The following is a 26,565-nucleotide window of genomic DNA, read 5'->3' as shown; positions in this document are numbered from 1 at the left end:
AGATGATCACTTGAACTTCGTGGTTTGGTTGCTACGGATAGAAGAAAGCCTGGACAAGCGGGATGAATTAAGGAGCCTACGTATTGACCCTGATTTGCACAGCTATACTGGCTATCTATCCTGAACTATATATATTCCATCAGCGAGGTTTTGGCATTATCATCAAGTCCTCTCACTCGTTCTTCGCCTTCCCCCCAGTACGGAACGTGGGGCGACTAATACGTTAGCCTTCTCCTACCCTTTGCCTAATGGACTGCCAACTCCCCCTGCAATTCTACGGGGCCACAGAGACGGAGGGTATCGAATATCTTGCATCCCACGCGGTGGATGTCCAAGATAGGTTATGGGAAGTGGAAGTGAGGCAACCAAAAAAATCAAGGAAAGCGAGTCATAGGAGAAGAAGGGGGAATCTGAATACTTGGTGCGATGGACACCGACATGGCTGTTTATTTCGGATGCTGGGCATGCTGAAAATGTGTAGGAAAGACGCACGGCGGAGCCAGCCGCGGCCGAATCTCAAGATGAGGTCCAGATATAGTGGGCTCCTTCGTGAGTTTCTGAAGCAGCGCCAGTATGAACAATACTGAATGAGATATCCTTGATATAATTATACGGTATTTAATGATGCTGTTTAACGACATGATGTACAAAAAACAGTCATTCGAAGCTATATCGACATGATCTGATTGCAAAAAATTTGCCCCAACGGCCCCAGCGACAAGTTTCTGTCAATGGTGTCTTTCATCTATGGTTGTTTTGTACGTGAACGGCATACTCACTTCCTCGTTTGTTGAAGATGCAGCGTTATGGCAATGTCATTCTCCATTCTCCACACGTTTCCCCGCACAGTGCCAAGACATTAGCCGATACCGATACCGGTCTGAGTTTCGTAAATTTTAAGCCACTTTCCGTCTTGAATTGGATTGACTCACACGTTGCAACCAAGAAAAGACACAACGATTACCGCCCTTTGAGCACTGCTCTTCTCTCACAATACAATGCTGCGAACAAAGTCTGCTCGCGTTTTGCGCTGGCGTCAACCACGTCAGCATTTTTCTTCCACCGCCACTGCTGCACCAGCATTTTCCGAATCCAGAAGAACGGGGCAAACTTTGCCATCGTCGAAAGCCAAAACGGATGTTGCAAAACGAGGTCAAAGTACTGCTGCAGCGACCGCCCCGTGAGTGGAGTAACTATCGAGTCCTGATCTAAGCATTCAATTCACTGACTTTTACACACAGCCAAACCAGGCCTATTCCAAGTCCCGCCTTCAACCAGGAGACGAGGAGAAACGATGTACAACCGCTACAAAATACGCAGCGCCAAGAGATGGATGAGTCGTGAGTTGCATCTGTGTCTGCATTGGCCTGCCTTTGCTGATTGGCTGCAATTACAGCTTCATTGGACTCAGTGGCGGTGCGATATTTCACGAGATGATGTTACGACAAGGGGTAAAGGTACGTCCTTCCTACTACTCAATATCACAGAGGGTAATGCTGACCTCTGGAACTATGTACAGCATGTCTTTGGATATCCAGGAGGAGCGATTCTGCCTGTGTTTGACGCCATCTACAACTCCAAAAACTTCGAATTCATCCTACCCCGTCACGAGCAAGGAGCAGGTCATATGGCAGAAGGCTATGCTCGAGCTTCAGGGAAACCTGGGGTTGTGCTAGTCACATCTGGTCCGGGAGCAACCAATGTGATTACTCCCTTACAGGACGCTTTGTCAGACGGTACGCCTTTGGTCGTTTTCTGCGGTCAGGTTCCCACAACTGCTATCGGGTCAGATGCTTTTCAAGAGGCGGATGTTGTGGGTATATCGAGGGCATGCACCAAATGGAACGTCATGGTCAAAACGGTCGCCGAGCTTCCAAAGAGAATCAACGAAGCATTTGAGATAGCTACCAGTGGACGACCAGGACCTGTGCTGGTAGACTTACCGAAGGATGTTCAGGCTGCTATTTTGCGGAAGCCTATTCCTATGGCCAGTACACTGCCGTCGCATCCTAGTGCCGCTAGCTTGGTCGCAAGGGATTTGAGTCAGAAGCAGCTCCAGGGGGTCATTCAGCGTGTTGCAAGGTTAATCAATATTGCTAAGAAGCCCGTCATATATGCCGGTCAAGGCATGATTGCCCTGCCAGAAGGACCGAAATTACTCAAAGAGTTGGCAGACAAAGCTTGCATACCAGTCACTACTACAGTACAAGGCCTCGGAGGTTTCGACGAGCTGGATGAAAAGTCGCTACACATGCTCGGCATGCACGGATCACCTTATGCCAATATGGCTATACAAGATGCGGATCTTGTAATCGCTCTGGGGGCCAGGTTTGATGACCGCGTAACAGGTGATGCATCCTACGTTACAAAGTTTTATCGTCGCTGACTTTTGCAGGTAATATCGCTAAATTCGCCCCTCAAGCCAAAGCTGCTGCTGCTGAAAAGCGCGGTGGAATTGTTCATTTTGAGATCATGCCTAAAAACATCAACAAGGTCGTCCAAGCGACCGAAGCTGTAGAAGGTGATGTCGCCGCGAACCTGGCCCTTCTTCTTCCATTCGTCAAGGAAAAGGCTTCCCGTCCTGAATGGTTCAGTCAGATCAATGACTGGAAGAAGCGCCTACCTTTCGCTTATGAAAAGGAGACTCCAGACGGCCTTATTAAACCACAAAGCGTTATTGAGAAACTCAGCAACCTCACTCATGACATGAAAGAACGGACTATAATTACAACCGGCGTGGGACAGCACCAAATGTGGACTGCCCAGCATTTTCGATGGCGCCATCCCAGAACCATGATCACCTCTGGCGGCCTCGGAACAATGGGATTTGGCCTGCCTGCTGCCATCGGTGCAAAAGTAGCTCGTCCGGATGCTCTTGTCATAGATATCGATGGGGACGCATCCTTCGGCATGACTCTTACGGAACTCAGCACGGCCGCTCAATTCCAAATTGGCGTCAAGATCATCATCCTTAACAACGAAGAGCAAGGCATGGTCACCCAATGGCAGTCTATCTTTTACGAGGATCGGTTCGCGCATACTCACCAGAAGAATCCAGACTTTGTCAAATTGGGCGAGGCGATGGGCGTGCAAGCGCAGCGTTGCATTGCACCAAACGATGTTGAGGCGAAGCTCAAGTGGTTGATCGAGAGTGATGGCCCTGCTTTGCTGGAAATTGTGACGGATAAGAAGGTGCCGGTTCTACCCATGGTGGAAGCTGGCTGCGCTCTTCATGAAATGCGAGTATATGACGAAGGTACGTCTACCCTTGATTTCGCACATCGTGCCAAGCTACCCTTGAGACCTACATGCTAACCTACGCCGCAGCGAAAGAGAAGACCAGGAGAGCCAAGCTGAAAGTCAAGATGGAGGCAGCTGGTCGGGCGAACCGATGAGATCGTGATTAACCTTTTTCCTTTTGTCGATATTTGCTGCAAATACCCGTATCAGGCGTCCGGAGCTTTCAAGTGGCGGCGATGTGATCCGCAAAATGATTTACAGGAAGGGATTTTGGAAAAGCTCCTGTTAGGCCCAATTTTGGAGGAGCATTTGGTGGCGACGAGCACGTACAAGGGATATTGGTCCTTCGAGCAGTGCTTTAGCTCCGAAGCAGGCTGTATATATTTTTTTCGAGATGAAATCAGAATTTCCAAACTGCAGGGTTCCATTGCCCGACCTCACCGCGAAGACTACGACGGGGGCCGCCTGGTCGATTCTAGCGCGACCGAGGCACTTCATGCTTTGCTCTCCAAAGTCTGATATACCTACTAACTACTTGAATTGACTCTGCTCTCGCACCTACTCGCACGGATATCCAGAAGCCTCGACAGGGGCGATGCATGTGCACTCAGCTCACGATATAAAGCGGTTCAAATCCTTCCGGAACACAACCAGGAGGCGGGGGCGTGGAATATCAGAGCTGCATTTCGAGGAGGTTGATGCAAAGACGGATGATTGAACCGTGGAGAGGGCTTCGCGAAGAGCTGGTTCAGACGCGTTTATCCAGTCAACAGGAGATTAGGAAGGTTGACCCTCATCGTTCATGATCTTTGTGAGGGTAGGATGGGAAAGGTATGGAGGGTGTCGATGTGATTGTTTGAAACGACGGATGTAAGAGACTACTCGCCAATAACATGTTTTTACGTGTAAGAAGTAGACCTAGGGGGGGAGTCGAAGAACATGGCGTAGGCTACGTATGAATGGCCAGAATCCGTGCACTACCGCAGCGGCTTTGACAAATTGGAGAACCTACATCTAACTCGATGATATAAATAAAGTACGCGATAGAGAGCCAGAACCCCGTAATTTGCTCCTTTCGGCGGTCGGGAAGTGAGGGTGTTTTCGGTGACAACTGCGTGGAAGAGGATCCTGCGTATGAGACTGTTTCTGCGTACAAGATATGGTTCCAAGCAACCCCTAGACAGACCGTTATCGTGTGAGAAATTGATCTTTTTATACATACCGATCAATGCCAGGATGCGGTATGGATCTTTGTCTCATCAAGTCAGCTTGGCGTTGACCCAACACTTGATCTCCACCGGACCTTGAGCCACTCGGCCCCTCGTCGCCTCCTACCCGCCAAAATCGGTTCTACGCAGCTTGTAAATCCACTAGTGGGCTACCTGCTGAGTTATATTGGGGAGGGTAATTGACAGATCCTTCGTCATCTTCATCCATTCTCTACATCTCTCCTCCTGATTTCCTCCTCCAACTCATCCAAAGTCAACGGACAGCTTATCTCAGTCCATTTTTCCTTCTCACCCTCAATCCATCCCTCGCAGCTTCCCAAACCCACAACCAAAAAGCCCAACGTCTCCCTGTCAACATCGAAGACCTCCCACCACTCCATACTCGGTAGCTTGACTCCCACCTCCCTCGCCGCAAGGTATATCGCCGACACAGCCAGATGGGGGGGTTGATGTGTCAGGTACAGCAGCTGCGGAGAGAACAAGGCCGTGTTGAGATGTGCAAGCGTGCGGGCTGCCAGGGCACTCGACTTGGTTGTGGGGCTGGGAGGAAGCACACCGAGGGTTTGGAGATATGTGAGGGCGAGGTGGTGGGGCAGTGTGACCTGCGTGATGAATGAGATTGACCGCAGGAGGATGGACTCTGTTTGGAGGAGGGTAGCCCTTGCGGAATGGTAGGATCCTTCCGAAAGATAGTAGGATTCAGCATCAGGCTTTTCTTTTCCTGTAATGCCCTCTGACGGCTTTCGTAGAGGAGAGGTGGGGGAGAGAAGATAGGCGTAGACGTTCAATACCGAGCGAGTCGACTGAGGCAGGAATGAGATCTTAGCCGTCATGTATAGTGATGCTGCAGAAACATCCTATTTCTCGATCAGCACAAGCTTCGATGCGCAGATTAGACTACATGTTGGTGCCGCACCTTCACCGCATTGATCCGGAAGCTTCCTCCCTCCGACCCAAGATAGAATCTGTAAAAGATGACAATGGCTTGCGCAATGATCTCCTGCGGCAGCCGGAGCAATATGCCGGCAGCTTGGGTGAGTTTGGCGCCGGCGAAGCGAAGAGAACCTTCGAGATCCGCAGGTACGCCATCAAGTTGGGAGCTGGAGGTCGAGAGCTGGTCGACCGTAGCCAACGGGTTTGACAGAGACGAGAGCTGTTCTGGTTCTGGTGCCATAGTAAAGTATGGCTTCAGGCAAGCTGAGGGTCCGAAGGATATGCCAAGAGATAACGGAGCTAGTCCCCTAGCGTCGAACATCACCACCCCCAGCAAAATCACTGCTCTACAGCTACTACATACAATTGACTACCCCTGTTACATATAGATGTTATGAGACCAGAACCCTAGGCCAAAGTCTACTTGCGGTTCTTCAAGGTTCTAGTATCTTTCATGGTTTGGCGGTAAGGCTAACAGACGTCTACTGATTCCTCGACTTCTTTCGTCGACCGAGCCTTCGAGCAGCACGATGGCCACCTATCCCACAGTTTTGACTGTCGAGGTAGGGATTCTCACCGACTGAACTATCGCATGTGCAGGACTCTGACACGACTCGTACGGCCCTGTCCAACAGCAACTGCCATATCAGGACACTATCGCAACAATGTTTACTAATCGTGGATACTGAACCACAAATCAAACGCTAGAAAGCTTCGCAACTCTTTTGACTGGTAGGCCTATCCACGTTGAAACCAACCATTGGACGCTGCATGCTCATGCTCATTCATTGTCATGTTTTATTGATAGTGAGGTTGAGTCAGAAGATGCTAAATTCTTCATCGAGCGTTGAGAATGCTTGGCTTTTCCCTGATATTATTTCACCGGCTGCACTTTTCAGAATATTGACCCTCCGTCATGGCTGATCTCTTTTAGAGAAGCCCCTTTTGGGCAGCTCGTTCGCATTCCTTCTGGCAACAAGTTCTTCCGTTACCCTGAAGAGAGAGAAGACTCCCATTGCCCTCATTGCTACCATGCGGATGCTTCTCTGCCCTCGGAGAAGATTGTCGAGCAGAGTTCCAACAGCGAAATTAACGATGTAGGGTCGTTCAAGGCAACTAGAACTTCGACACTTGATACGAAGCTTGACTCGGAAAGATCGGCCACCAGCTCAGATCCTGACGTGGAAGACGACCAAGAACAAGAGCCAGCTAGAGCACTGGGGCTGCAGAGAACTCAAAAGTTGCCCTATACAAACGAGAGACTAGATATCGGGAAGAAGCTTGAAGTAGAGAGGACCAAGTCAAGACCCATTCTTCCGGCGAGGACGGCAGATGGCACTGTTTTGGTGGATTGGTACAATACCGATGACCCAGCGAATCCTCAAAATTGTCCGCAGAAAAAGAAGGCTTTTGTTGCTTTCCAAATAACGTGAGTGCATGGACAGGCTATGGCTGTGAGGTGCTCAAGCTGACATGAGTAAAACAGGATCTATACTTTTTCTGTCTATATGGGGTCTGCAATCTATACATCCAGCGAATTGTAAGCGATCTCTCCTTCCGGTCTCCTTCCACACTGCTACTAGGGTTTATCTATCAACGGCTGGATAGTCGACGAGTACCCATCTTCGCCGAAGCGAGATTCTTTATCAGCTCTGCGGTCTGCGTTACTGACCGATAGACAGACTTGTCATGGCTAGGTTTGGGTTCAACGAGTCTGTTGCAACGCTTGGCCTCGCCCTCTATATACTCGGGTGTAAGTCAGAACGCAGACTACTGAGGTTCGGTCTCTAATAGAAGCACAGATGGAACGGGTCCTCTGATTTGGGCTCCTATGAGTGCGTGGCGGTCTCCACAAGTTTAGTAGTGCCTATAGAAAGGGACCGAAAATGAAAGGCCGACTGATCTACGTAGGTGAAATTCGAGATTTCGGCAGAAACTTACCTTACATTTTCACGTTCGCAATTTTTGTGATACTGTGTGTGCCTACAGCACTCGTCAACAACATCAGAGGATTGCTATTTTTCAGGGTTTTGGCAAGGTTTCTTTGGTAGCCCCTGTCTCAATAATGGTGGTGCCACGATGCAAGACATGGTAGGCTCCTCTCGATATTTCGTACACTAAGGTGATATGTTCCCAGTACTGTCTGCTCTATCTTCCCTTCTCTGTGTCTGTTTGGGTATCTGCTATCTTCGCAGCAACTGCTTTGGGGCCCATGCTGTCAGGCTTCGCAGTGGTTGTGGAGCATTGGCGATGGTCACTCTGGGAGATTTTGTGGTTGGCAGGCCCGGTCTTTGTCTTGTGGTTCTTCTGTCTTCCAGAAACATCAGCCAGCAATATCCTCCTTCGCTGGTGGACGCGTCTCCGCAAACTTAGTCAGAACCCAAACATCAGCTCGCAGAGCCAAATCGATCGTCGAGGCCTGACGGCTAGTGCTATAGCTTTCGATGCCCTGAACAAAACCATTCGAGATCATGTTTAAGGATCCAGCCGTACTGTTCACCGACGTCTACACCGCTCTCATTTACGGCATCTACTATTAGTTCTTCGAAGTGTTTCCCTTAGTCTACGGTCCGCTTTATGGCTTCAACATTGGAGAGACCGGTGTGGTCATTACTTGCATTGTTGTGGGCTGCGTCCTCGCAATGGGCATATACTTCTACTACCTCCAATACATGCTCATACCGGATACCTCCAAGAACGGTCTCCGTGCTCAGGAATCTCGACTGCGACTAGCATTGATCTTTGTCTGGGGTCCCTTGATTGAATTGTTCATCTTGGTAAACTCTTTCTTGCGGACGCCAAGATTGGAAGTAGCTCACCAGAGATTTCTATTAGGCTGGTCCGCGAACAAAAATGTCCACTGGATCGTCAGCGTCATTGGCATCACAATCTACGCCCTTACAGTCTACATCATCTCTTAGTGCCTCTTCGTCTACATCCCGAATAGGTTCTACGATCTTCCGACTTCAAGACCTCGAAGCGATCGGAACCCACATGGCGCTCCAGCTCTTTTCCTGTGGAGATGATGCAGAACTCCATTGGAGTGTGATCCGATCGCTCACGTACGCTTTAGCCGTCGATGTTCGGAGTTGCTTTTCCTCGCTGGTGGATTTGACTTGACCAGTCTTTCCCTCTTGAAGGGCAAGGGCAGACACGACATCCCAGACCGCGTCGGCAAAGAGACAAGGAGAGTCCAAATCGTGGCATTTCGCTCTGCTCGTAGCCGATATCCCACCTCGATTGGGTCTGATTCTTGTTGTACGCAGATATGATAACGGCGTTCTCGATCGGGGATGGACTGTTGTCTTGCCTTTTGGTGCAGCTTTTGCTTTGAGTGAGGATCTACATCACTGGCATGCGGGCGTAGATATTATTCTACTTTTTAGACCAGTAGAGGGTTAAACATCTAATCAAGTCTTTTATCTATCTGGAACATGATATCTACTATAGTTTTTAAATGTCAAGTTACTTTAAAATTCCTCTATCACATTTTTAGAGAGAAGAATACCGTTGTGAGCAACGGAAAGAATAGAAGAGCAAGATATCAGTGGTACTTTAAAACCCGACATTCGATTTTCCATCTCTTCACATGGGTCAAGGATCCCATGTATCCTCCTGTAAATATTCAAACCCCTCAAATGAGACAGACACGCAATCGACTTCTCCGCCTTCGCGACCAACCGATCCCACCCCTCGGCCCCACGCTCCTCCAAGTTCCGAACCTCGAGCGTAGTCAGGTCGGCCGATCTACGGAAACCGTATCAGCCGTCGACCACCGACGGGACGACGACCAGAAACCGCTAGAACAGACAGCGCAAAACAGACCTCGACGGGAGTTCCCGATACGGAGACGGCGAACCCGGCGCGGGCAAGCGGTATCCGCCGATGACGATGCATGCTCCAGGCTTCGAGTACCGGGGTCAGGGCCCCCAGAACCCGCAACGGCGTATTCGCCCGACCGGTCGTGGAAGATCCGGCGGAAGTGGTACACGTCTGCGGCGCGGGCCGGTTGCTCGGTGCAGGAATCATGCGCCACGATGTTCACGCGGGACGCCAGCTCTTGAGGGATTTGACGGGGACCGTGAGCGATGGCCTCGGGTCGATCTTGCAGGATAGACCATAGGCTGGTGGGAACGCTGGGCGATTGGGACGGCGATTTGACCGTGCGACCCGCCAACGTCAACAACGATCCCTTTCCCGATAGCCTCGAAAGGGGGATGGTCTATGAGATGGATTGGGACGCAGCATTTGTCCGAGTTCCACATGTTCGTGGGATCAGAGAATTGTTTTTCGAGCGGGATACTTGGCAAGCTCGGTATACAAGGCATCTATGGTGCTTTTCGCAAGTGCAAAACACTAGCGGGCTCGATCAGAGATCGATTCTTTTGGCGAATAAATAGAGAGGTTCACAGTGTGCTCTGGCGCCTCAAACGCTGGCCCCTGCGCCATTGCGTCCACCGTCTGCGAGTAAGATGAGCAGGTTCCACTTCATCTGTGAGGCGGACCGGTGTACCCATTTACGCTGCTGGCCACAATCTTCAATCACCATTCCGCTCCGTTCTCGCAACAAGTCGGTTTTTGCAATGGTTTTTCGATGCCGTAGTATGAGCGACAACACCTTTTCGCGGCTCACCAAAGATACGCTGGGTCATTGCGTGACGCAAAAGACCGATCCGTATCAGCTCTTGCAACGCTTCCCGCTCCTCAGATGTCCATCTTGGGTGTGGACTGCCGTCCGGGTGAGCTGTCTCAAGCCCTAACAATTCTCCTGGACCTCCGGCCGACAATTCATGTTAGACATGACCCAAGAGACGATTACTTATGTTCTTCGCGTGCGGGTTCGGATGAAACCGGCAAAAAAAAGGGGGTAGTGCGATCACTGGAGACGACCTGATACGATCGATTCCTGTGCGTCGATCCAATACGTGCCATTTGGTGTGTGCCCTTACGCTCAGGATCATGGCGATCTTCGAAAAGTGTCCTGCGGGACTGAAAGCTCGTGTGAGGTAGAAGACGAGAGACTGAGTAGTTTGTCGTAGGACAACGAAGAAGAAGAATGGGCCGCCGAGGCGTAGATCTCAGGATACGGGGTAAGCGTCTTGCGGGCAATGGAGATCCTCGAGGCATGAATCGGTTTCGCCTGCCTGTGGACATGGACGATGGGATCTGTTGAAGAAGGCGAATGAGCTTAGCGGTAACCGTGAATCGGGAAGACCATCCTGCCAGAGTAGGATCGTGGATATGCAGCCTGAGAGTGTGCTTGTGATCCCTGATGGCTTATTGGCCGCTGACACTAGTGGCATGCATGTCTCAGAAGGCTCCCCTGTCGACATGAATCCCCCACTGTCACCAGCCAAAGCCAGCTTCTTTCCTGTCACCACGGACCCGGACGACCTGAATTGAAACCTACTCCATCGCACTGCAGTATAGATCCTTTGAAATTGCTCAGAATGCTCGGAACACTACGCCTGACTTCCAAAACTCTCCTCCAGAGCGCATACATCAGGCCACCCGCGTCCGCGCAGCCAAGACATTTCGTCCACCCTCGACCTCTGTCCATCGGTCCCCGGTGCCAAGGAACACTCTTCGACCATCACAGAGACCCAGAACTTGTCGGCCAGATCCGCAAAATTGCCGCAGACCTTGCCTCGGACGAATCTAGATTGAAAGCGCTCGTTTCACTGTCCAACCTCGTCTTTTGCGATGCGTTGAAGAGCGGAGGAGGGAATGCCATCGCTCAGCATCGAGAGTGGCGCAAGAGCTAGCAGAGTATGAAAGAGCTGCTCGAGGCGGACGCCAAAAGCACAGAACCGAAGTGGGACAAAGGACGAGCGAGAGGCGGCTCTCCAAGCTCTCACTATCACACGTCTCACATCGAGCATTGCTGTCAATATGATGGGTCTGTCTGTGGTTGGACTTGGGACCTTGGTTTGGATAACGTTCACCCAATAAACATGTCGGCGGACGGTCACCGGAACGGCGTTCGCCGGTGACCAAAGTGTTGGTAGGATACGGCCCCATCGAACAGGGACCGCAGGGTGTATCGACGTTGGATTGCGACGTACAACAGGGACTTTCCACTCAATGATATCACACACGGTCTTCTTGACCCGATCGATGTACTCGTACCATAGCATCCCTAAAATGAAGAAACCATGGCAGCTTTTGCGATGGCCCTTAGACTCGGTCCCTGCTCTGTCTATCTCGAAACGTCAGCGGCTATCGGTAGACGATGCGGATCGGCTTCGCTCATACCATCATTGCCTCAGTCGAGGGAGTTCCGATGGTGTGGGGCTGTCGTTACAGCCTGCCGTGTAGTTTCTGGAGGTATATCACAAAGGACAGACACGTCAAAATCCGGCCCCCAGTCATCCCAGTCGTCGTGTAGTCTGTAGTCTGAAACACTCAATTCACCAGGACCAGGGTCCCAGAGATCTCAGGAGAAATCACTTCATCCATCCTATATAATTTCAACCGAACATCGTGCCAAAATGACCCGTGGGCGTTTTAGGCCCCAAAGCCGCCATTCTACCTTATGATTTCCACTGACCTATGCATTTTAAGCACGACACATGAAACCAAAAAAAAGCTACCCTACCTATCCAACTCATCCATAAATGCCGGCGCAAAAGCTCAAAAGAAGTATCGAATCCCAGCTCACAATAACCCCTCACCTGTGCCCCTCCCAACGCACCACCGAGCAGCTCGAAAGTCCTCGCATCGAATTTCCAAATCCAGCACCGGTACTAAACCCCAGAGAGAGGACTCCTTTCCCGCCCCTTAAAAAAAAAGGAGGGTGTCCAGCAAGCGCTTGTCTCCCGCACGGTGGCCACCGGCCTGCAGAGTAGCGCTGCGGGAAGACATCACCATGCAGGTGCTGTGGCTGAGTATTTCGAACCTCCACGGCAGCGATTGGGCCATGCGCCTCAACGGCTTCCTTTCGCGCATCGGGTTTACGGGGACTCCGCGCAAGATCCAGTGGATCGCCCAATAGCAAAGGTACAGCCACATCTGCATGCGGTCATAAAATCAGCATGACAAGCAGGATAGTGGGGGAGACGGGGGGGAACCTAAGAAGTAGCACGAGGCTGCGAAACGGTCAACAAGATTTAATCAGGAAATTCCCGCAGGACCAATTTCTTCTTCGTCTTCTTCTTCTTCGTGTACCGATCTTTCGTCTTTGGTTGCGAGTCTTGTGCAATGGCAGTCGAAAATCATAACGCGAACCCAATCATTGTTGAACCGACAGCCTCGCCCGATTCCGGTACACCACCCCGTCTTCTCAACCCATCGCTCAACACAAGCTCCTCGTCCAACTCTTTCGAATCGTCTCGCCCACAGTCCCGAGGAAGCAGTGCTACCTCGGCATCCGAATCTTCGTCACCAGTCCCGTCGCACGAACCTTCCAACCTCAGACCACAGACCCCTTCGGATGTTGAGCCTCTGCCTCCGAGTGCCACATTAACACCAAATCAGTCACCTCGGAGCAGGAATCTTTCAGCCACACCACTTCCTAAGAGCGCAGAAGGTTCACCTCACAGCAATGCAGCCTCATGGCTCTCTTCCTGCCGTCCAATATCTTCCAGAAGACATTGGCTTGAGCACGGCCTGGGTGTATTTACCCTAGTAGCTTCCCTGGTTGGCTTGCTATTCATAGGCGTGCGAACATACAAGCTAGCTGTCATATCAACCGAAAACTCGACACTAAGTGGTTGTACAGACTTGATCCAAGTAAGTGACTTCATCTTTTTGGACCGGTTCTTCTGACCAGCAGTCAGGCTGGGTTCACGACTCTTGAGAATTCGACTCTGCTGTGCAAACTGGCAATGAAGCATGGTCCGCTGAGCTCGCCGTATCACTTGGACAAACGAACATTGCGTTCTTCGCTCGCTCTAACTTCGAGATGGATGAAGTGGACACCCAAGCGGCGTTGTGGCTTTCCTTACATCGTGTGCCAGTCCCTAGGAGCCAACACCGTCTATCGAAGTATATCCACGCCGGCAATCGTCATCATTACGACACTCGCATTGGGAGCGTTGATGTTAATATTGGCTTGGCGAAATGCAAGGTCGATGGAAGTCTTCACAAGCCCTGCACATTCTGACATCCAGATTACTAGCGGACGTAAAACCGTTACCGGCCAAGGGATCCTTGAGACACACAAACCAGAAGATCATCACGACCTCGGCCAACCCCGCAAGCGCAGCCGAGCTTCTCTAGACCAGGATAGTTTGGTGAAAGACACCGTCCCATTCCAATCGACCAACAGCTCCTCCGCCACGTTGACCAGCGGGCGTAGAGAATCACCAGTTTCTCTTAAAAATCGCTCATCGGGCGAGAATCACAAGGGCCTGATCGAGCTTCAAATCAACGGGAATACTAAAGCCTTCTTCAAGATGGAAACCGGCGAGCTCCTCCACCTTACTCACTGGAAACGCCAACATAGTAACGACTCGGACTCGTCCTCTGACAGCGACAATCCGAACAGCATTGAGAGAAAGGACGTGGGGGAGACAGTTTTAGGCGCGTCTGTACTAGCCAAGGGAAGAGCAGCCAAGGATAAGTGGACTGAAGAATTGCAGCTGGATTATGAAAAGTGGCATGATAAGCGTTCGCACGCAAAGCCGCAGGCCGGAGATTGTTGTGCTGGGTTGGTGACAAACAAGCTCCCGACGGGGAAGCCGCAGATCATCTGAGGGTAAATCGTATATAGAGCTGCGACATAGACAACGTGTGACTTACCGTATGATTCATGCGTACGATTTGATTTATGTTAAGGAAAGAGCGTGCACTTCTCCTTGAGCCCTTTGATCGATCTTGACCCCGCAGAGCAGTACGCATCGCGCTGAAGCTGGCCAAAATCATGTGCTCCACATCGTATTTGCATCAGATCATTCACGAGGAAACAGTCGCCCCAGAGGCTTCTCACAGCTTCTTGGGCTATTCTCCGCGGCCGCAGGGCCACAGGTTTCAGATGTTCGCCCTGGACTCTTTGGAACAGTCCCCCCTCACCATTAACACGGGCCATGAGGTTAAAGCGCAGTTCGACGTGGAGAAATGCGGTACAGTGCAATGCATGGATGGACCGACGACAGAACGCCTTCTTTCCAACGGTTCAGCTTCAGCCGAGAAAGAGGCGTCCAGGCAGATGATCGCGGTGGATCGAGGCATTGATATTCAACCTGGGATTTGCAAGATACTTGACGAACCCTGGTTGATGCTTCGGCAACGGTGATATCATCGAGACATGTTACGTTCTTCTCGCACACAACGTTTTGTTCCCAGTTGAGAAAGGGTGTCGCGGGGATGCTGGAAAGGTACACGATCTCCCCTTGGTTAATTGTGGTACCGTAAAGGTATGACCACGGTGCTGTGCGAAAGCATGAATAATATGTGCGATGATGGCGATGATGGCGATGATGTGGGAGAAGCGGAGGTATGTAGAACCGGGAGAGAGGGGGCTTAAGGAAGGAGCGGCTGACTTGCATGAAGCCTTGTTGAGGAAAAAGGGAAAGTGGAAAAAGATGCAAAGTGGCAGAAAGCAGAACCAATGACGGCACAGACCGCACCTCCCCACCAACTTCCCGAACCTCTGGAGCTTGATTGACTTTTCGGCTTTTGCGCAGATCAGTCTGACAGCTGGACCAGAGAGGCAGGAGGAAGCTCGACAGTACCGTAGTTAAGTTAAGAGTTCACAGTACAGTTCACAGTCGCCCGGGTTTCAGGGACCAGATGATTTCCAATGTACCTAGGTACCAGTGTAACAATAAATTCATGTCGTTTGTCCATTCAGTTTTTGACACCGTGAGGTTTTGGATGGATCAGAATGAAAGCGAAAGAGCCTGCGGATATGTTGGGAAGTTGCGCGGGCTACGGACTCACGGAGTAAGGTAGATACGAGACGGTGCCCGCATCCCAGGCTACAGGAATGAATGCTATTCTTGGATAGAGTACGGATCCTTTTTATTCTTCAAACTTCTACACGAACCAAAAGATGCGCCGGATCACTACCGCAGTATGAGAAAGCGCGTGCTACTCAAAGACCATAGGTCAGAGTCATATTATTATTATAGGGACAACCGTTTCAAGATGCGCTCATCGAGCTTGACATTTCATATTTGAGACTCGAGTAAACGTGATACCTATGCTGATGCTTACGATGAGCTTCATTTGTTTGGTTTCAAGGAATAAGGAATAGTGCCGCAACAAGGTCTTTGTTTGTCGGCCCGGGGCCTGGGCTTCTGTCAAGATGTGATTCCCAGCTCTGTCCATGACCGTGTATCTCAGTTGCGCACAGCATCACAAAAAAGTAAACACGTCAACAAGACAGCTCCAGACTTTGTATAGACGCGTAATGATGTTGACTAGAGCCTTGTTGCAATTGATGCGTGAGAGAGTAAAGTAGGGTACTTCAGGTAGGGAAAAAGTTGGTGAAGTCATCTTTCTTGGCGCTAATTACCGGAGCTATCTCTTAGCGTGCTCCCGTCTCTCTGGCTCCCAACCGCGACTGCAATTTCAATTCCTCCCTTCCGCTGTCCTTCTCTTCTTCTACTTCTTCATCTTCTTCCACTTCCACCACTCACCCTTTCAACTTTGTCATCTTTTGCGACTGTTTTGGCTGTCTCTATAGTTTCTCATTTTTATCGAATGTCAGCAGCTGCTGCCTGCTGATTCCACAAGTTGGAGCAGCTCATCTCGAATGCATCATCCTTATCGGTCCAGGTGAAGGGGATAGATTGGTGGGTTTGTTGTTGGGTCCGAAGAAGAGAAAGAAGAGAAAGAAAAAGGAGGAGGACAGAAGTCGAAATTGGTCGATAATCCAAGTCTATATCCGGAGAACTGCTTGTCGGAGCTTGAAAGGGATCCAGTAGCAATCGATGACTCGTCGCCGACTAAGCAACCCACAACAATCACAGGACACCTGATTTGGTCTGACCAAAAACCAACCACACACCATCTCTCACTGGCAGTATCCTCAATCAACATTCGCTCAACTAGCAATCCTCGCGTCTAGTGTCACCGTGCCACTATCGCCAAGCATCAGCAGTGTTCTTGGATCCCCAACGAACACCATCATGGCCACCCCAATCTGGAGGCGACTTGGTGCTCGACCCTTCATCCAATCGCTTGCAGTTTTGCTAGCTTTCGCTGCACCGAGGCCCTCAGTCCAACTGTCCCAAGAACTGTGCTCCTCGCAGAACACTGGCTCTGATTCGAATGCTGGTACGAACATGCTGCAAGCCCCACACGCATACCGCTTAACATGCTGACCGTGGCCTTTTCTAGTGTCGAATCACTTCAACTCCAACGGAGCATGTCAGACTGCCTGCTCAGGTTTCGCATTCGCGGTCGTACAAAACCAAAACTGCTGGTGTTCGAACTATTCTCCCGCCGATACAACGTCCACTGGCAATTGTAGTGAGGCGTGTCCAGGGTATCCATACGAGAACTGTGGAAGTGCGTCATCAGGCCTGTTCGGATATGTTGCTCTAGGCAATGCACCATCCGGTACAATTGGTGCATCAACCAGCACCTCTACGACGTCGACGCCGACCCCAACTCCCACGACAACTCCTACTCCTATTCCTACTCCAGCTCCAACTCCAACAACAAGTGATACTCTTCAGGCGGTTAGTACCCAACCCTTACCAGGCGTCCCTCTTGGCACCACCTCTTCCCCTGAGGCAACCTCTTCTTCTACCAGCAGTACCCCTTCAGTACTGTCAACCGTTTTGCCTACTACTGGACCCCCGACTGCAATACCGTCGGCAGCCAACCCTGTAATCCCACATTTTCTAATTTCCTCCTCGCAAATTACTTCTTCACCGGATCCGAGTCCTGATCCTATGACTGTGCAGGAAACAGTCACAGAGTCACCATCGGTTTCTATTTCTTTTGTGTCTATAGTACGGACTCACCCTGCCCTCTTCTACCGCACATTAGACGTTTGCCATCTATATAGAGAATCATGGCTAACAAAAGCTTTATAGACGCCATCTACGACGTCTACGAGCTCCACGTCTCAACCAATACCAGTATCACTTAATCTTACTCCCACTACCACTTCCACTCCCACGACTCTCACAACTTCCTCCACTCCTACAACCATCGCCAAGTCCAGTACGACTACATCAAGCAGCTCCTGGTCAGCTACACCTTTCACGTCTGTCACCACAGTGACTGGCCAAATAAAAACCTTGACAATCACTCCCACTTCGCCTCCAGCAACAGCGACGACAATTATCACAGCAGCAAAAGAGAACAACGGTGGCTTCTTCTCCAGTTCAGGAAAGGTCGCCGGAACCTTTGTCGCTGTGTCAATCGTCCTCCTTCTCCTAATCGCAGGTGTCATCTGGTTCTTTCTTCGTCGCAGCCGAAGGCGGCAACCTGAGCCCGCCGCTATTTCTTCCGTCGCTGGTAGCAGCACTCCTCAACGTCGGCCAAGTCGACTCAGCCAAATGGGGTTGGTAGGCGCCGGAGGACCCCAACGTGAGAAGACCGGACCGACGATACCAGTCATACAAACGAGTGGCTGGGGCCCTAGTAATCGCGATGGCTCGGAGAAGAGCCCAGCAGACACATTATCAGCGGTCGAACGGCGAAGCAGCTACCCTCGAGTTGTCGATCAGAGACTGGAGCCCACGGCATTGTGGAATCCATTGCATGACAATGGAAGTCACGTTAGCGTTAGAAGCTTCAGGGATGACCAGGACTACTCCCGGCGCATGTTGCGCGTAAGTCCCCTCTCCCATCGAAGGTATCTGTCTACGATTGCTGAGTAATTTGCCCATCAGATTGCAAACCCCGATGATGGTTAGCAACCATTTGCATCCAATCGGGTTGACGTGGATTGATCCGACAACCGTTGCGCGCGTCCTCCATCGAAACTCTCACTCGTTCATTTTAGCGCACTACATCCTACCTCTATTAATTACAGTCACCGTTTTCTCGTCGGTATCCGTTGTGCATGCATGTACCTCTCGGAAGGTCATCAAATGGCGTTGGGTTGTAGGCCGAGCATTACCGGTCCGGAGTGATATACCATCTTTAATTCCCTGTACAATAGCTGATGACTGGCGCATGTGTGCTGTACGTTCTCGTACATTGTTTGGGTCTTGAGGCCATTTTCTACGCTTTACGGCCTGGAGACGGAAGGAAGGGCAGAGGGGGTGGATGGCATGAGCAAAAGGAAAAGGCTCCATGATTCGCCTTATGGTGATGCAGACACACAGAAGTGATGGATATAGAGAGCATTGTGCATTATTGACGGCAAACGTCTTCACTTCACAACATTCACATTTAGTTACCATTTTCAGCAGCCAATGCGAGTTAGTATGGAGGATGATGATGTTGTGGTGCTTATCGAGCGTGACAGATGCTGTGCTGCAGTGCTTTCAGGGCGAAGCGTGGGGAGACTGTCGGAGTGGAAGAATTCATAATTCCTAGTCGAATGCCGACATGCCGACGTCTTTTTGACGCCATTTATTTCCGCCCGAGTGTAACATACATAATGTACTGTGTCTGTAGTCTGTCGATAATACCTATCTTATTGATAGGTACGTAAAACCAGCGCCATAAGTTAATAATGTCTCATGATTTTAGATTCCCACCAGACTTGGTTTCGGGGTCCGTGCCTTTTGGCAGCCTGCAGGGAACTCATTGCCTCCTTCGGTTAGCGCCTCTGACCTTCCTCAACGACTTTACCTCCAAACGGCGAACACTTCCCTTTCATCGCAACCTTTCACTCTCAGACGTCTGGTACACACCTGATAGGGAACCTTGAGGTAACCGACTGATAGGTTCTGCGTCCGGGGAAGGCAAAGCCAACATTGGTGATTGAGGGGAGATATGGGCATGTAAGATATTCAGAGATACATATAATAGGCTATTCACTGCATCGCATTGGTTTTTCTTATTCTCAGTCTTTCAAAAAAAAAAAAATCTATCTGCCTGCACCTGCACCTGCATTGCTTCCCATTTATTAATTGAGATGGAACGCCATGACAGAGCTGCATGATCATGATCGGCCTCTGAACAGCTTAGAATCTGCGTTTACCGCGGAGCTCGGAGAAAAGGACCAAGGTGCTACGCTACCTTATTGTAGCAATTTAAGCAGGAAGGAGACGCTTGTTGCAATCCCAAGAGTCGTGCAGTACCACAAGTATCCTCCTCATACATATATATCATCGCTCGAACGATCAAGGCTTCCAAGCCTCAATTCCGCCAACGTTTGAGCCCACTGGCAGAGCCATACCTTGACTACTCGGGATTAGCCCGAAAAGGACGATGGATACCTTGAACGAATCCGGCATCCGGAATGCCATCTTGTCCCTCGAGGGATACTTGCCATCCGGTCAATCTTTGATTTATCTCGCCATCGCTGTGCTCCTGAGCAATATCGCCTTGCTGGTCCTGACCAAAAGCCAAAGAGAGGCTCTCTATGCACGTGTATCCTCCTGGGCTCCTGTTGTGGCTCGAGGCCGTCGCTCCTCTTCTGCAAGGACACCGCCTCGGTCGTTGACTCCGGAAAAGAGGGTCCCAAACAATGCACCGCCCCCAGCGGAATACAAGGACATCTTTCCACCCTCGAGCCGCGAAGTGCTGCTCGAGGTTGCAGAATCATTGTCAACTTCGCAAAAGAAGAATATCGGGCCTCTTGAAATTTCCCAAGAAGAATTTACGAAGAACGTCATCCCTTTTGAAGCTGACTACAGGGAATGTGGGCCGTCAACTTACACGCCGATGGAGATATCGGTGGCGGAGATCAAAGCCCTTGGTGACTTTCCCGACTACGCCAAGCTTAGCGGTGTGCCTCTTCCAAAAGCCTACAAGGAATTTGAGATTGAGAAAGCTCTACCTCGGCCATATCGACCCTTTAGATGGGCATATCATCAGACCATGGGTATGTTGACTCTTCGTTAAGCTGACTAACAGCTCACAAATGGTATAGCGCTCAACAAACTGGAACCCGACTGGTGGCTAGAGCTCGAAAGTAACTACGTCGCACGAGTTGCGGAGCGGAAAGAGCTTTTCGAAAAGCACGGCAAACTGGTGCTCAACTATCTCCCCGGCAGCGAATTGGCCTGCAAAGAGATCATGGAGAATGCCCTTCAATTCCTGTGCGCCCGCTATCCTCAGTACTTCTCCCTGTCACTGTCCACGTCGAAAGGCTATGTCTTCCACAATGCCATCTTGGACAAGGAGACCGTCATCGAGGACATGCATCCGTTGCATGTCCTGCTCGAGAACGTCCCGGAAGACTTCGCCGTCATGTTGCGCAACCCCGAGGATGGCATGTACTACTTCCGCGCCGGTCTCCTCTGTTCCTCGCTCGGCTGGAACGTCGACACCAAGCTCGGTATGCAGCTCAAGGAGATCCACAACCCAATCCCCGACTACAAAGCCAAGATGGAGTTCTCAATGGACCGGTACGTCCCCTCTTTGACATCATCCCCGACCCGGTTGTCCGACTGACCGTGCGACCACGCCAGCTACTTCTCCCACCTCCCCCCCAACCGCCCCATCCAACGCGGCTCCTGGGGTCTCGAGGTCGACACCCCCCTCTTCATGCCGCCCGGCGACCCCCACGAAACCTTCCGCACCCGCCAAGTGCCCAACCTCCCCGTCTCCCGCGTCCACCTGCGCGTCGACTGGCAGACCCTCCGCCGCCTCCCCCTCTCCGGCGCCATCGTCTTCAACTTCAAGGCCCTCTTCACCCCGCTCGACGACTTCCGGTCCGAAGCGTACGTGCCCGCGCTGCTCGCCAAGGTCCTCCGGGACGGGAAGAAGGCGCTCATGGAGTACAAGAGCACGTGGCACGTGGAGCACGTCGTGCTGCCGGCGTTGGAAGGGTGGGCGCGGGAGCAGGAGGCGGATGGGCTGACGGAGAGGGGTTGGGAGGTGCGGACGCTGGAGGAGGCGCCGTGGTTTCCGGGCTGGGAGGAGAAGTGGCATCGGCGGCAGGGGTTTTGAGGAGGGTCACTTGCGGGGGGTTCGAGGGTGGAAGAGGTGTTTCCCGGGGGGGGGTGAGTGGGTCATGATGGGTTGATGATGATGATGATGATGATGATTGTCGATATTGGACAGCGAAGTTAGTGCATCCATAATGTGGGCCGGCTACCGGATTTGAGGTCTCATCTTCATGTAGCAAGGGTCAGACGATGTATATCCGTAGGAGAAGGCAATAAGATTCTCGCAGCTATAATATCCTACTTCGTACCGAGCGGCCTTTTCAACTTTTCCCGTTCTGCTCGCCTAGGTTGCCATCATAAGCGGCAGCGTCACCGTCTCCTTTTTGCTTTTTCGCCCACGTCTTCCGCCCAAAATTCGCTTCGAGCTTACTTCTTACGACAGAGAGGTATTTTTCCGGTCCGGTGCGTTAAAGGCGACGATACAATCCGGGGAGGAAGCAAGATCCGGTTGCTCAAATCTACTCCCTACCTAGTCACTACGCCTGAGCTCGGTCCCCCACCCTCTCCAGAGTCTCTTTGACCATGGCAATCACATCCCCCACCCCCGTCTGCTCCGCCATTCTCAACGCCGTCGCCCCTCCTCTCCCCTCGACCCTCGCATCAGCCCCGTGTGCCAACAACCAGCGCACCTTCTGCACCTGGCCCTGCCTGATCGCATAGAACAACGGCGGTCCCACGGCCTGGAACCCTCTCGCCCCATCACTGGCGTTTATATCGCAGCCCTTGCGCAGCAAGTATTCCATCATCGGAATCCTCCCCGCGTCCTCCTGGCTCGCCGCCGCCATGTGCAGCGCTTGGCTATTCTCCAGTTTCGCGCCGTGTCGGAGCAGGAGGTCGAAGATCGCGGGCGTGGCGGCGGAGGCGGCGCAGTCGAGGGTGGAGCCGGAATCCGGGACGGGTGCAGAATCCGGTTGCGGTGAAGGAGGGGGCCCGAGATTGGGGTCTGCGCCGTGGTCCAGGAACCACTTCAGCAGCGCTTCGTTCTTCACGAATGCCGACAGGGCAGGTTGTCCGCCCGTGACGGGGCTGTTCACATCCCACCCGTTCTCCAGCAGCAGTTCGAAAATCGGTGTGCATTCGCCTCTGACGGCCGCCATTGCTATGGATGGGGTGATCGTTGCGCCGTGGGAGAGTAGGAAGCGGGCGATTGGCAGTTGTTTGTGGATGATTGAGGCGAGGAGGCCGTGGTTGAGGTAGTGTTGCGTATTGGGGTAGTGGTCGTCGCCGGTTGCGAGGATGGCTACGGTGTCCATGTTGCCGTTTGCGCAGGCTTCGGCGAAGGCGTGGAGGGAGGCGGCGGTTGTGGGTTCGATGGAGGGGTTGGAGGAGGTGCCATGCTGTATCGTGGCGCGGCCTGGTTGCATTGTTGAAGAGGGGGAAGGGGGATGTTGCTGACGCTGTGGGGCAAGTGGAGGATGTTCAGACGATGGTGTAGTGCACTCGAAAGGAGGAGCTGGAGGCTAGCGCATGCTGCGCAGGGGTCAACGTAATCACATTGCGGCGTGCTCTGGTAGGATTGCACGTTGCAGGGTGCAACAATGATAGCTCAGACAGGCGACGCGAACATATACTGAAACGTAAGATCGAAGACAAGGTTGACTACATATACCGATTGCGGAGAAAGAATACTATGGGCGCGGCTAAATAGCCGAGGCTTCCCCAGACTCCCATCTTGAGAACGTCACCTCTGCTCGACCATTGGTCCTTTACACCGCTCAATATGCCTACCCCATTGAAGATCCTGGTGCCTGTCAAACGGGTCATCGACTACGCTGTAAGCCCTTTCCCGCCTCCCCGACCCTTCCAATCTCCCTCTACAGACACTCGTCCACTGACCCCCCTCCTCCTCACAGGTCAAACCCCGCGTCAACAAAGCCCGCACGGCCGTCGAGACCGCCGGCGTCAAACACTCCATGAACCCTTTCGACGAACTCTCCATCGAAGCCGCCGTCCGGATGCGCGAACGCAAGAACCCTCCCGTCGACGACATACTCGCCCTCAGCGCCGGCCCCGCCAAATGCGTCGACGTGCTCCGCACAGCCATGGCAATGGGGGCGGACAGGTCGATCCACGTCGAGATCCCCGACGCCGGCCAAGGGCAGGCGGAACTCGAGCCGTTGGGGGTTGCGAAGCTGTTGGCAAAAGTCGTGGCGGAGGAGGGGCCGAACCTGGTGATATTGGGCAAGCAATCCATCGACGATGATTCGAACCAGACGGGGCAGATGCTGGCGGGGTTGTTGGGGTGGGGCCAGGCGACGCAGGCGTCGAAGATTGAGTTTGACGACGGCGATCGGGTCAGTGTGACGCGGGAGGTGGATGGCGGCGTGGAGACGGTGCGGTTTCCGTTGCCCGGGATCATAACGACGGATTTGCGGTTGAATGAGCCGAGGTATGCGAGTTTGCCGAATATCATGAAGGCGAAGAAGAAGAAGTTGGAGAAGAAGACTTTGAGTGATTATGGGGTGGATGAGGGGAGGAGGTTGAAGACTGTTAGAGTGGAGGGTAAGTGCTGCTTCTCTGCCGTTGTACTCTGTCGTTTTTGGCTGGGTGGATAGCTTTGAGTGTCTGTCTTTCGATTGAGTCTTCAGCGTGCGGAACAGGTGCTAACGAACCTGTGTACAGAGCCACCACCGAGGAAAGGAGGAGGAAAAGTAGAGGATGTGGACGGTATGATAGCGAAGCTGAAGGAACTTGGGGCTATATAGATACAGCCGGATATGGATTACCTTGGATTCTATGTATATACATTGATAGCCTTCACGGGCGAGCACCCAACCATTCGTCCAATATCTTGGCTTCGTAACCTTGGGTTGGAGAGCCAGATGCTAGCAAATGTAACAAGTGTGACTTGGATCGGAGGCTTCTGAACAAAGACATAAAACCTAGAGGGGGTAAAAAGTAACGCCAAGTCATCTTTTCCATACTCGTATGTACCGACAGAGCAGTGAAATCTAACAGACCAAGTTGGCAAGCCCAAGCAGTGTCGAATACTTGGTACTCGCTGTTCGCCAAATCACCTCGTACAGGACCGGATGAACTGAACTACGACGGATACTTGGCAGATTTAGAAGGGAAGCAGCTAAGCATTTGTTTGATCACGTTGGTGTTGCATGGGGCGGATTGTCTCAGCGAGATATCATCTTCTATTCCGTGCCATGTCATCATGGGCTCTTCTACCTGCCTCATTCAAGCTTGCTATATATCTCTAATGAATCATTGACCCTTGTCAATGGTAAGCAGCTGTCGAATGACCCCATCCTAACGCTCCATCCACCTACGAGGCAACAGCTTCGCAGCCTCGATACTCTCCAAATCCCCATCAACCACCTGCTTGCGAGCCTTAGACTTGGCCAAGACCATCTTCTCCATTTGGACCAAATTGATATAGCCCTCCATCGCAGTCATGATGCGTTCGTGATTGCCGGGGGGGGGCCGTATGAAGGAATCGAGGCGCTGGGAGCTGGAACATTAGATGCGCGCCCTGCGAGGGTGTTAGCCTCTTGTAGACGAACGTTGACAGGGATTACTTGCCCCTGGTCTCGCTGGAAGATGCGACGTTCCCTGCCTCACGCGCCTCTTCTTCCATAGAGCGGGCAATGTCCATGAACTTTTGGAACGTAGTGGTCTGGTCGTCGATGGAAATCCCATAGTTGATTTCCAGCATCTCGACAATGCCGGCGAGCTCAGTGATCACTTTGTCCTTAACCTTCATCTGCTCCTGCATCTCCTGAGTAGAGCCGCCTGAGCGGCCACCATACTGGCCAGAAGGCATAGAAGTGTTGGGATTATTGGAACCGTTAACGCCGAAATGGTGAGGGTCAGGTCCATTGCCACCCATGCCGTAGTTGCCATCCATACCGCCGTAGTTGCCACCCGTGCCGCCATAGTTGACACCCGTGCCGCCATAGTTGACACCCGTGCCGCCATAATTACCACCAGGGCTGTAGCTACTGGCCGTGTCATAGTGAATCGAGCCACTGGGATACTGAGCAGCGTGGCTAGGAGCCACGAAGTTTCCACCCATCTGGGGAGGAGAGCGGATAAAGTGCTCCTGGACGGGCTGGTTGGAAGCCCCGATGCCGATGGACATGTTACGGTAAGAATCAGCAGGAGCGGGAGACGCGGAATCGTCGGGATGAGCGCGATTGTAGTTAACAATAGGCTGAGCAGAGCCGAACAACTCCTCCTTGACCATATTCGCGGTTTCTGATTGCTTGGGTATGACAGTTGTGGGGTTTGAAGGATGTCCGGCCTTGGCATAGATGTGTTCGATTTGTTTCTGAATTTGAGGACCGACGACAGCAGCTGATTGCGATCGATGGTGACCTTTCCAATCTTTGTAAACCGGCCGAGGATTTGTCGCGTTCTTGCCGGCTACTGCTGGACCTGATTTGGCTTTAGCGTGGTTTCAAACTTGTCAAAGTGAGGTTCGGAAAGAAGCCCCGAACTTAAGTGAAGGATATGGGAGGGAAACTCACGACCTCGCTGAATCTGCACTGGTGGCTCTGCAAGTCTTCCCGTATCAAAGTGGGAGTAGAGGCAAACGTGATCAGGCAGTCTGCAGCCCTTATTTGCCCAGTACCAGCAGGTAAGGTGTTTTACCGACTTCGGTTGCGAAGCGCTGATTTGTCCTCTTGGACTTGGCGAATTGGCAAGGTTGGATTCCTGTTGGTTGGTAGGCGTCTGTGCGAGGTCGCCACCTGCAGTTGGCAACACTATAAGGCCCCAAATTTGCTAATTAGTGTGTCTGTGGGAAGTAGCTCGCCGGATTTGGCGGAGACTTACCGGGCTGATGCTGCGGGTTGTCGGGTAAGGAGGGGATGTGGCCAACTGAAGATGCGATTGTCATCTCCTGTGAACTATGGGTACGGCTAGGTGTTTGGGGAAGCTGCCCGGAACAAAGTGCTGGATGAGCTTCAGGTCCCAATCCACCTGTAGCCGTATTGAGGAAGTGCCTTGTCATATAACCAGGTCTTTTGGCGTATTGAGTCTGAGGGTCGTAGCCACCTGCGGCCGTATTGCGGGCATATCCCTTTGCATAGCCAGATCTGTGGGTCTTATAACGACCGTCTAGCTGTGAGGCTCCAGATTCGACCGGAAGATTGCCCAGACCTTTATTGCAATAAGGATCGTCTGCCGGAAGTCGACTTGCTGATACAGGATTCCAAGCCATTTTGAGTTATGATAGTATA

At 51.9% G+C, this 26,565-nt stretch overlaps 12 protein-coding genes across 12 annotated transcripts; 8 read left to right on the top strand and 4 right to left on the bottom strand.

The window, feature by feature from the left end:
• Positions 1-998: 998 nt before the first annotated feature.
• Positions 999-3,395, top strand: HO173_002373 (uncharacterized protein; the record flags this gene model as incomplete). Its single annotated transcript, XM_037304307.1, has 6 exons — positions 999-1,180; positions 1,242-1,340; positions 1,397-1,457; positions 1,520-2,348; positions 2,396-3,256; positions 3,328-3,395. The coding sequence occupies 6 exons, from the start codon at positions 999-1,001 to the stop codon at positions 3,393-3,395; spliced, it is 2,100 nt and encodes a 699-aa protein (XP_037169102.1).
• A 1,274-nt stretch (positions 3,396-4,669) lies between these two features.
• On the bottom strand, positions 4,670-5,643 carry HO173_002372 (uncharacterized protein; the record flags this gene model as incomplete). The annotated part of the gene is made up of 2 exons (XM_037304306.1): positions 4,670-5,326; positions 5,386-5,643. The coding sequence occupies 2 exons, from the start codon at positions 5,641-5,643 to the stop codon at positions 4,670-4,672; spliced, it is 915 nt and encodes a 304-aa protein (XP_037169101.1).
• A 289-nt stretch (positions 5,644-5,932) lies between these two features.
• HO173_002371 (uncharacterized protein) lies at positions 5,933-6,946 on the top strand (the record flags this gene model as incomplete). Its single annotated transcript, XM_037304305.1, has 4 exons — positions 5,933-5,965; positions 6,038-6,069; positions 6,337-6,831; positions 6,889-6,946. The coding sequence occupies 4 exons, from the start codon at positions 5,933-5,935 to the stop codon at positions 6,944-6,946; spliced, it is 618 nt and encodes a 205-aa protein (XP_037169100.1).
• A 1,098-nt stretch (positions 6,947-8,044) lies between these two features.
• Positions 8,045-8,323, top strand: HO173_002370 (uncharacterized protein; the record flags this gene model as incomplete). The annotated part of the gene is made up of 1 exon (XM_037304304.1): positions 8,045-8,323. The coding sequence occupies one exon, from the start codon at positions 8,045-8,047 to the stop codon at positions 8,321-8,323; it is 279 nt and encodes a 92-aa protein (XP_037169099.1).
• Positions 8,324-8,996: 673 nt separating this feature from the next.
• Positions 8,997-9,667, bottom strand: HO173_002369 (uncharacterized protein; the record flags this gene model as incomplete). Its single annotated transcript, XM_037304303.1, has 3 exons — positions 8,997-9,149; positions 9,262-9,461; positions 9,538-9,667. 3 exons carry the CDS (start codon positions 9,665-9,667, stop codon positions 8,997-8,999), a joined length of 483 nt encoding a protein of 160 aa, XP_037169098.1.
• A 2,935-nt stretch (positions 9,668-12,602) lies between these two features.
• HO173_002368 (uncharacterized protein) lies at positions 12,603-14,098 on the top strand (the record flags this gene model as incomplete). The annotated part of the gene is made up of 2 exons (XM_037304302.1): positions 12,603-13,133; positions 13,181-14,098. 2 exons carry the CDS (start codon positions 12,603-12,605, stop codon positions 14,096-14,098), a joined length of 1,449 nt encoding a protein of 482 aa, XP_037169097.1.
• A 167-nt stretch (positions 14,099-14,265) lies between these two features.
• On the top strand, positions 14,266-14,637 carry HO173_002367 (uncharacterized protein; the record flags this gene model as incomplete). Its single annotated transcript, XM_037304301.1, has 1 exon — positions 14,266-14,637. One exon carries the CDS (start codon positions 14,266-14,268, stop codon positions 14,635-14,637), a length of 372 nt encoding a protein of 123 aa, XP_037169096.1.
• Positions 14,638-16,477: 1,840 nt separating this feature from the next.
• Positions 16,478-18,220, top strand: HO173_002366 (uncharacterized protein; the record flags this gene model as incomplete). The annotated part of the gene is made up of 5 exons (XM_037304300.1): positions 16,478-16,625; positions 16,689-17,182; positions 17,261-17,308; positions 17,393-18,136; positions 18,197-18,220. The coding sequence occupies 5 exons, from the start codon at positions 16,478-16,480 to the stop codon at positions 18,218-18,220; spliced, it is 1,458 nt and encodes a 485-aa protein (XP_037169095.1).
• A 1,468-nt stretch (positions 18,221-19,688) lies between these two features.
• Positions 19,689-21,374, top strand: HO173_002365 (uncharacterized protein; the record flags this gene model as incomplete). The annotated part of the gene is made up of 3 exons (XM_037304299.1): positions 19,689-20,304; positions 20,353-20,830; positions 20,894-21,374. 3 exons carry the CDS (start codon positions 19,689-19,691, stop codon positions 21,372-21,374), a joined length of 1,575 nt encoding a protein of 524 aa, XP_037169094.1.
• A 475-nt stretch (positions 21,375-21,849) lies between these two features.
• HO173_002364 (uncharacterized protein) lies at positions 21,850-22,737 on the bottom strand (the record flags this gene model as incomplete). The annotated part of the gene is made up of 1 exon (XM_037304298.1): positions 21,850-22,737. One exon carries the CDS (start codon positions 22,735-22,737, stop codon positions 21,850-21,852), a length of 888 nt encoding a protein of 295 aa, XP_037169093.1.
• Positions 22,738-23,093: 356 nt separating this feature from the next.
• HO173_002363 (uncharacterized protein) lies at positions 23,094-24,078 on the top strand (the record flags this gene model as incomplete). The annotated part of the gene is made up of 3 exons (XM_037304297.1): positions 23,094-23,147; positions 23,227-23,875; positions 23,996-24,078. The coding sequence occupies 3 exons, from the start codon at positions 23,094-23,096 to the stop codon at positions 24,076-24,078; spliced, it is 786 nt and encodes a 261-aa protein (XP_037169092.1).
• A 553-nt stretch (positions 24,079-24,631) lies between these two features.
• HO173_002362 (uncharacterized protein) lies at positions 24,632-26,546 on the bottom strand (the record flags this gene model as incomplete). Its single annotated transcript, XM_037304296.1, has 4 exons — positions 24,632-24,833; positions 24,901-25,759; positions 25,852-26,088; positions 26,159-26,546. The coding sequence occupies 4 exons, from the start codon at positions 26,544-26,546 to the stop codon at positions 24,632-24,634; spliced, it is 1,686 nt and encodes a 561-aa protein (XP_037169091.1).
• Positions 26,547-26,565: the final 19 nt, after the last annotated feature.

Source organism: Letharia columbiana (assembly GCF_014066305.1).
Source record: "Letharia columbiana isolate WasteWater2 chromosome Unknown Sc0000004_s0, whole genome shotgun sequence".
NCBI lineage: Eukaryota > Fungi > Ascomycota > Lecanoromycetes > Lecanorales > Parmeliaceae > Letharia > Letharia columbiana.
Note: the sequence above shows the minus strand (reverse complement) of the source record. Positions and strands in the feature narration are given on the sequence as shown.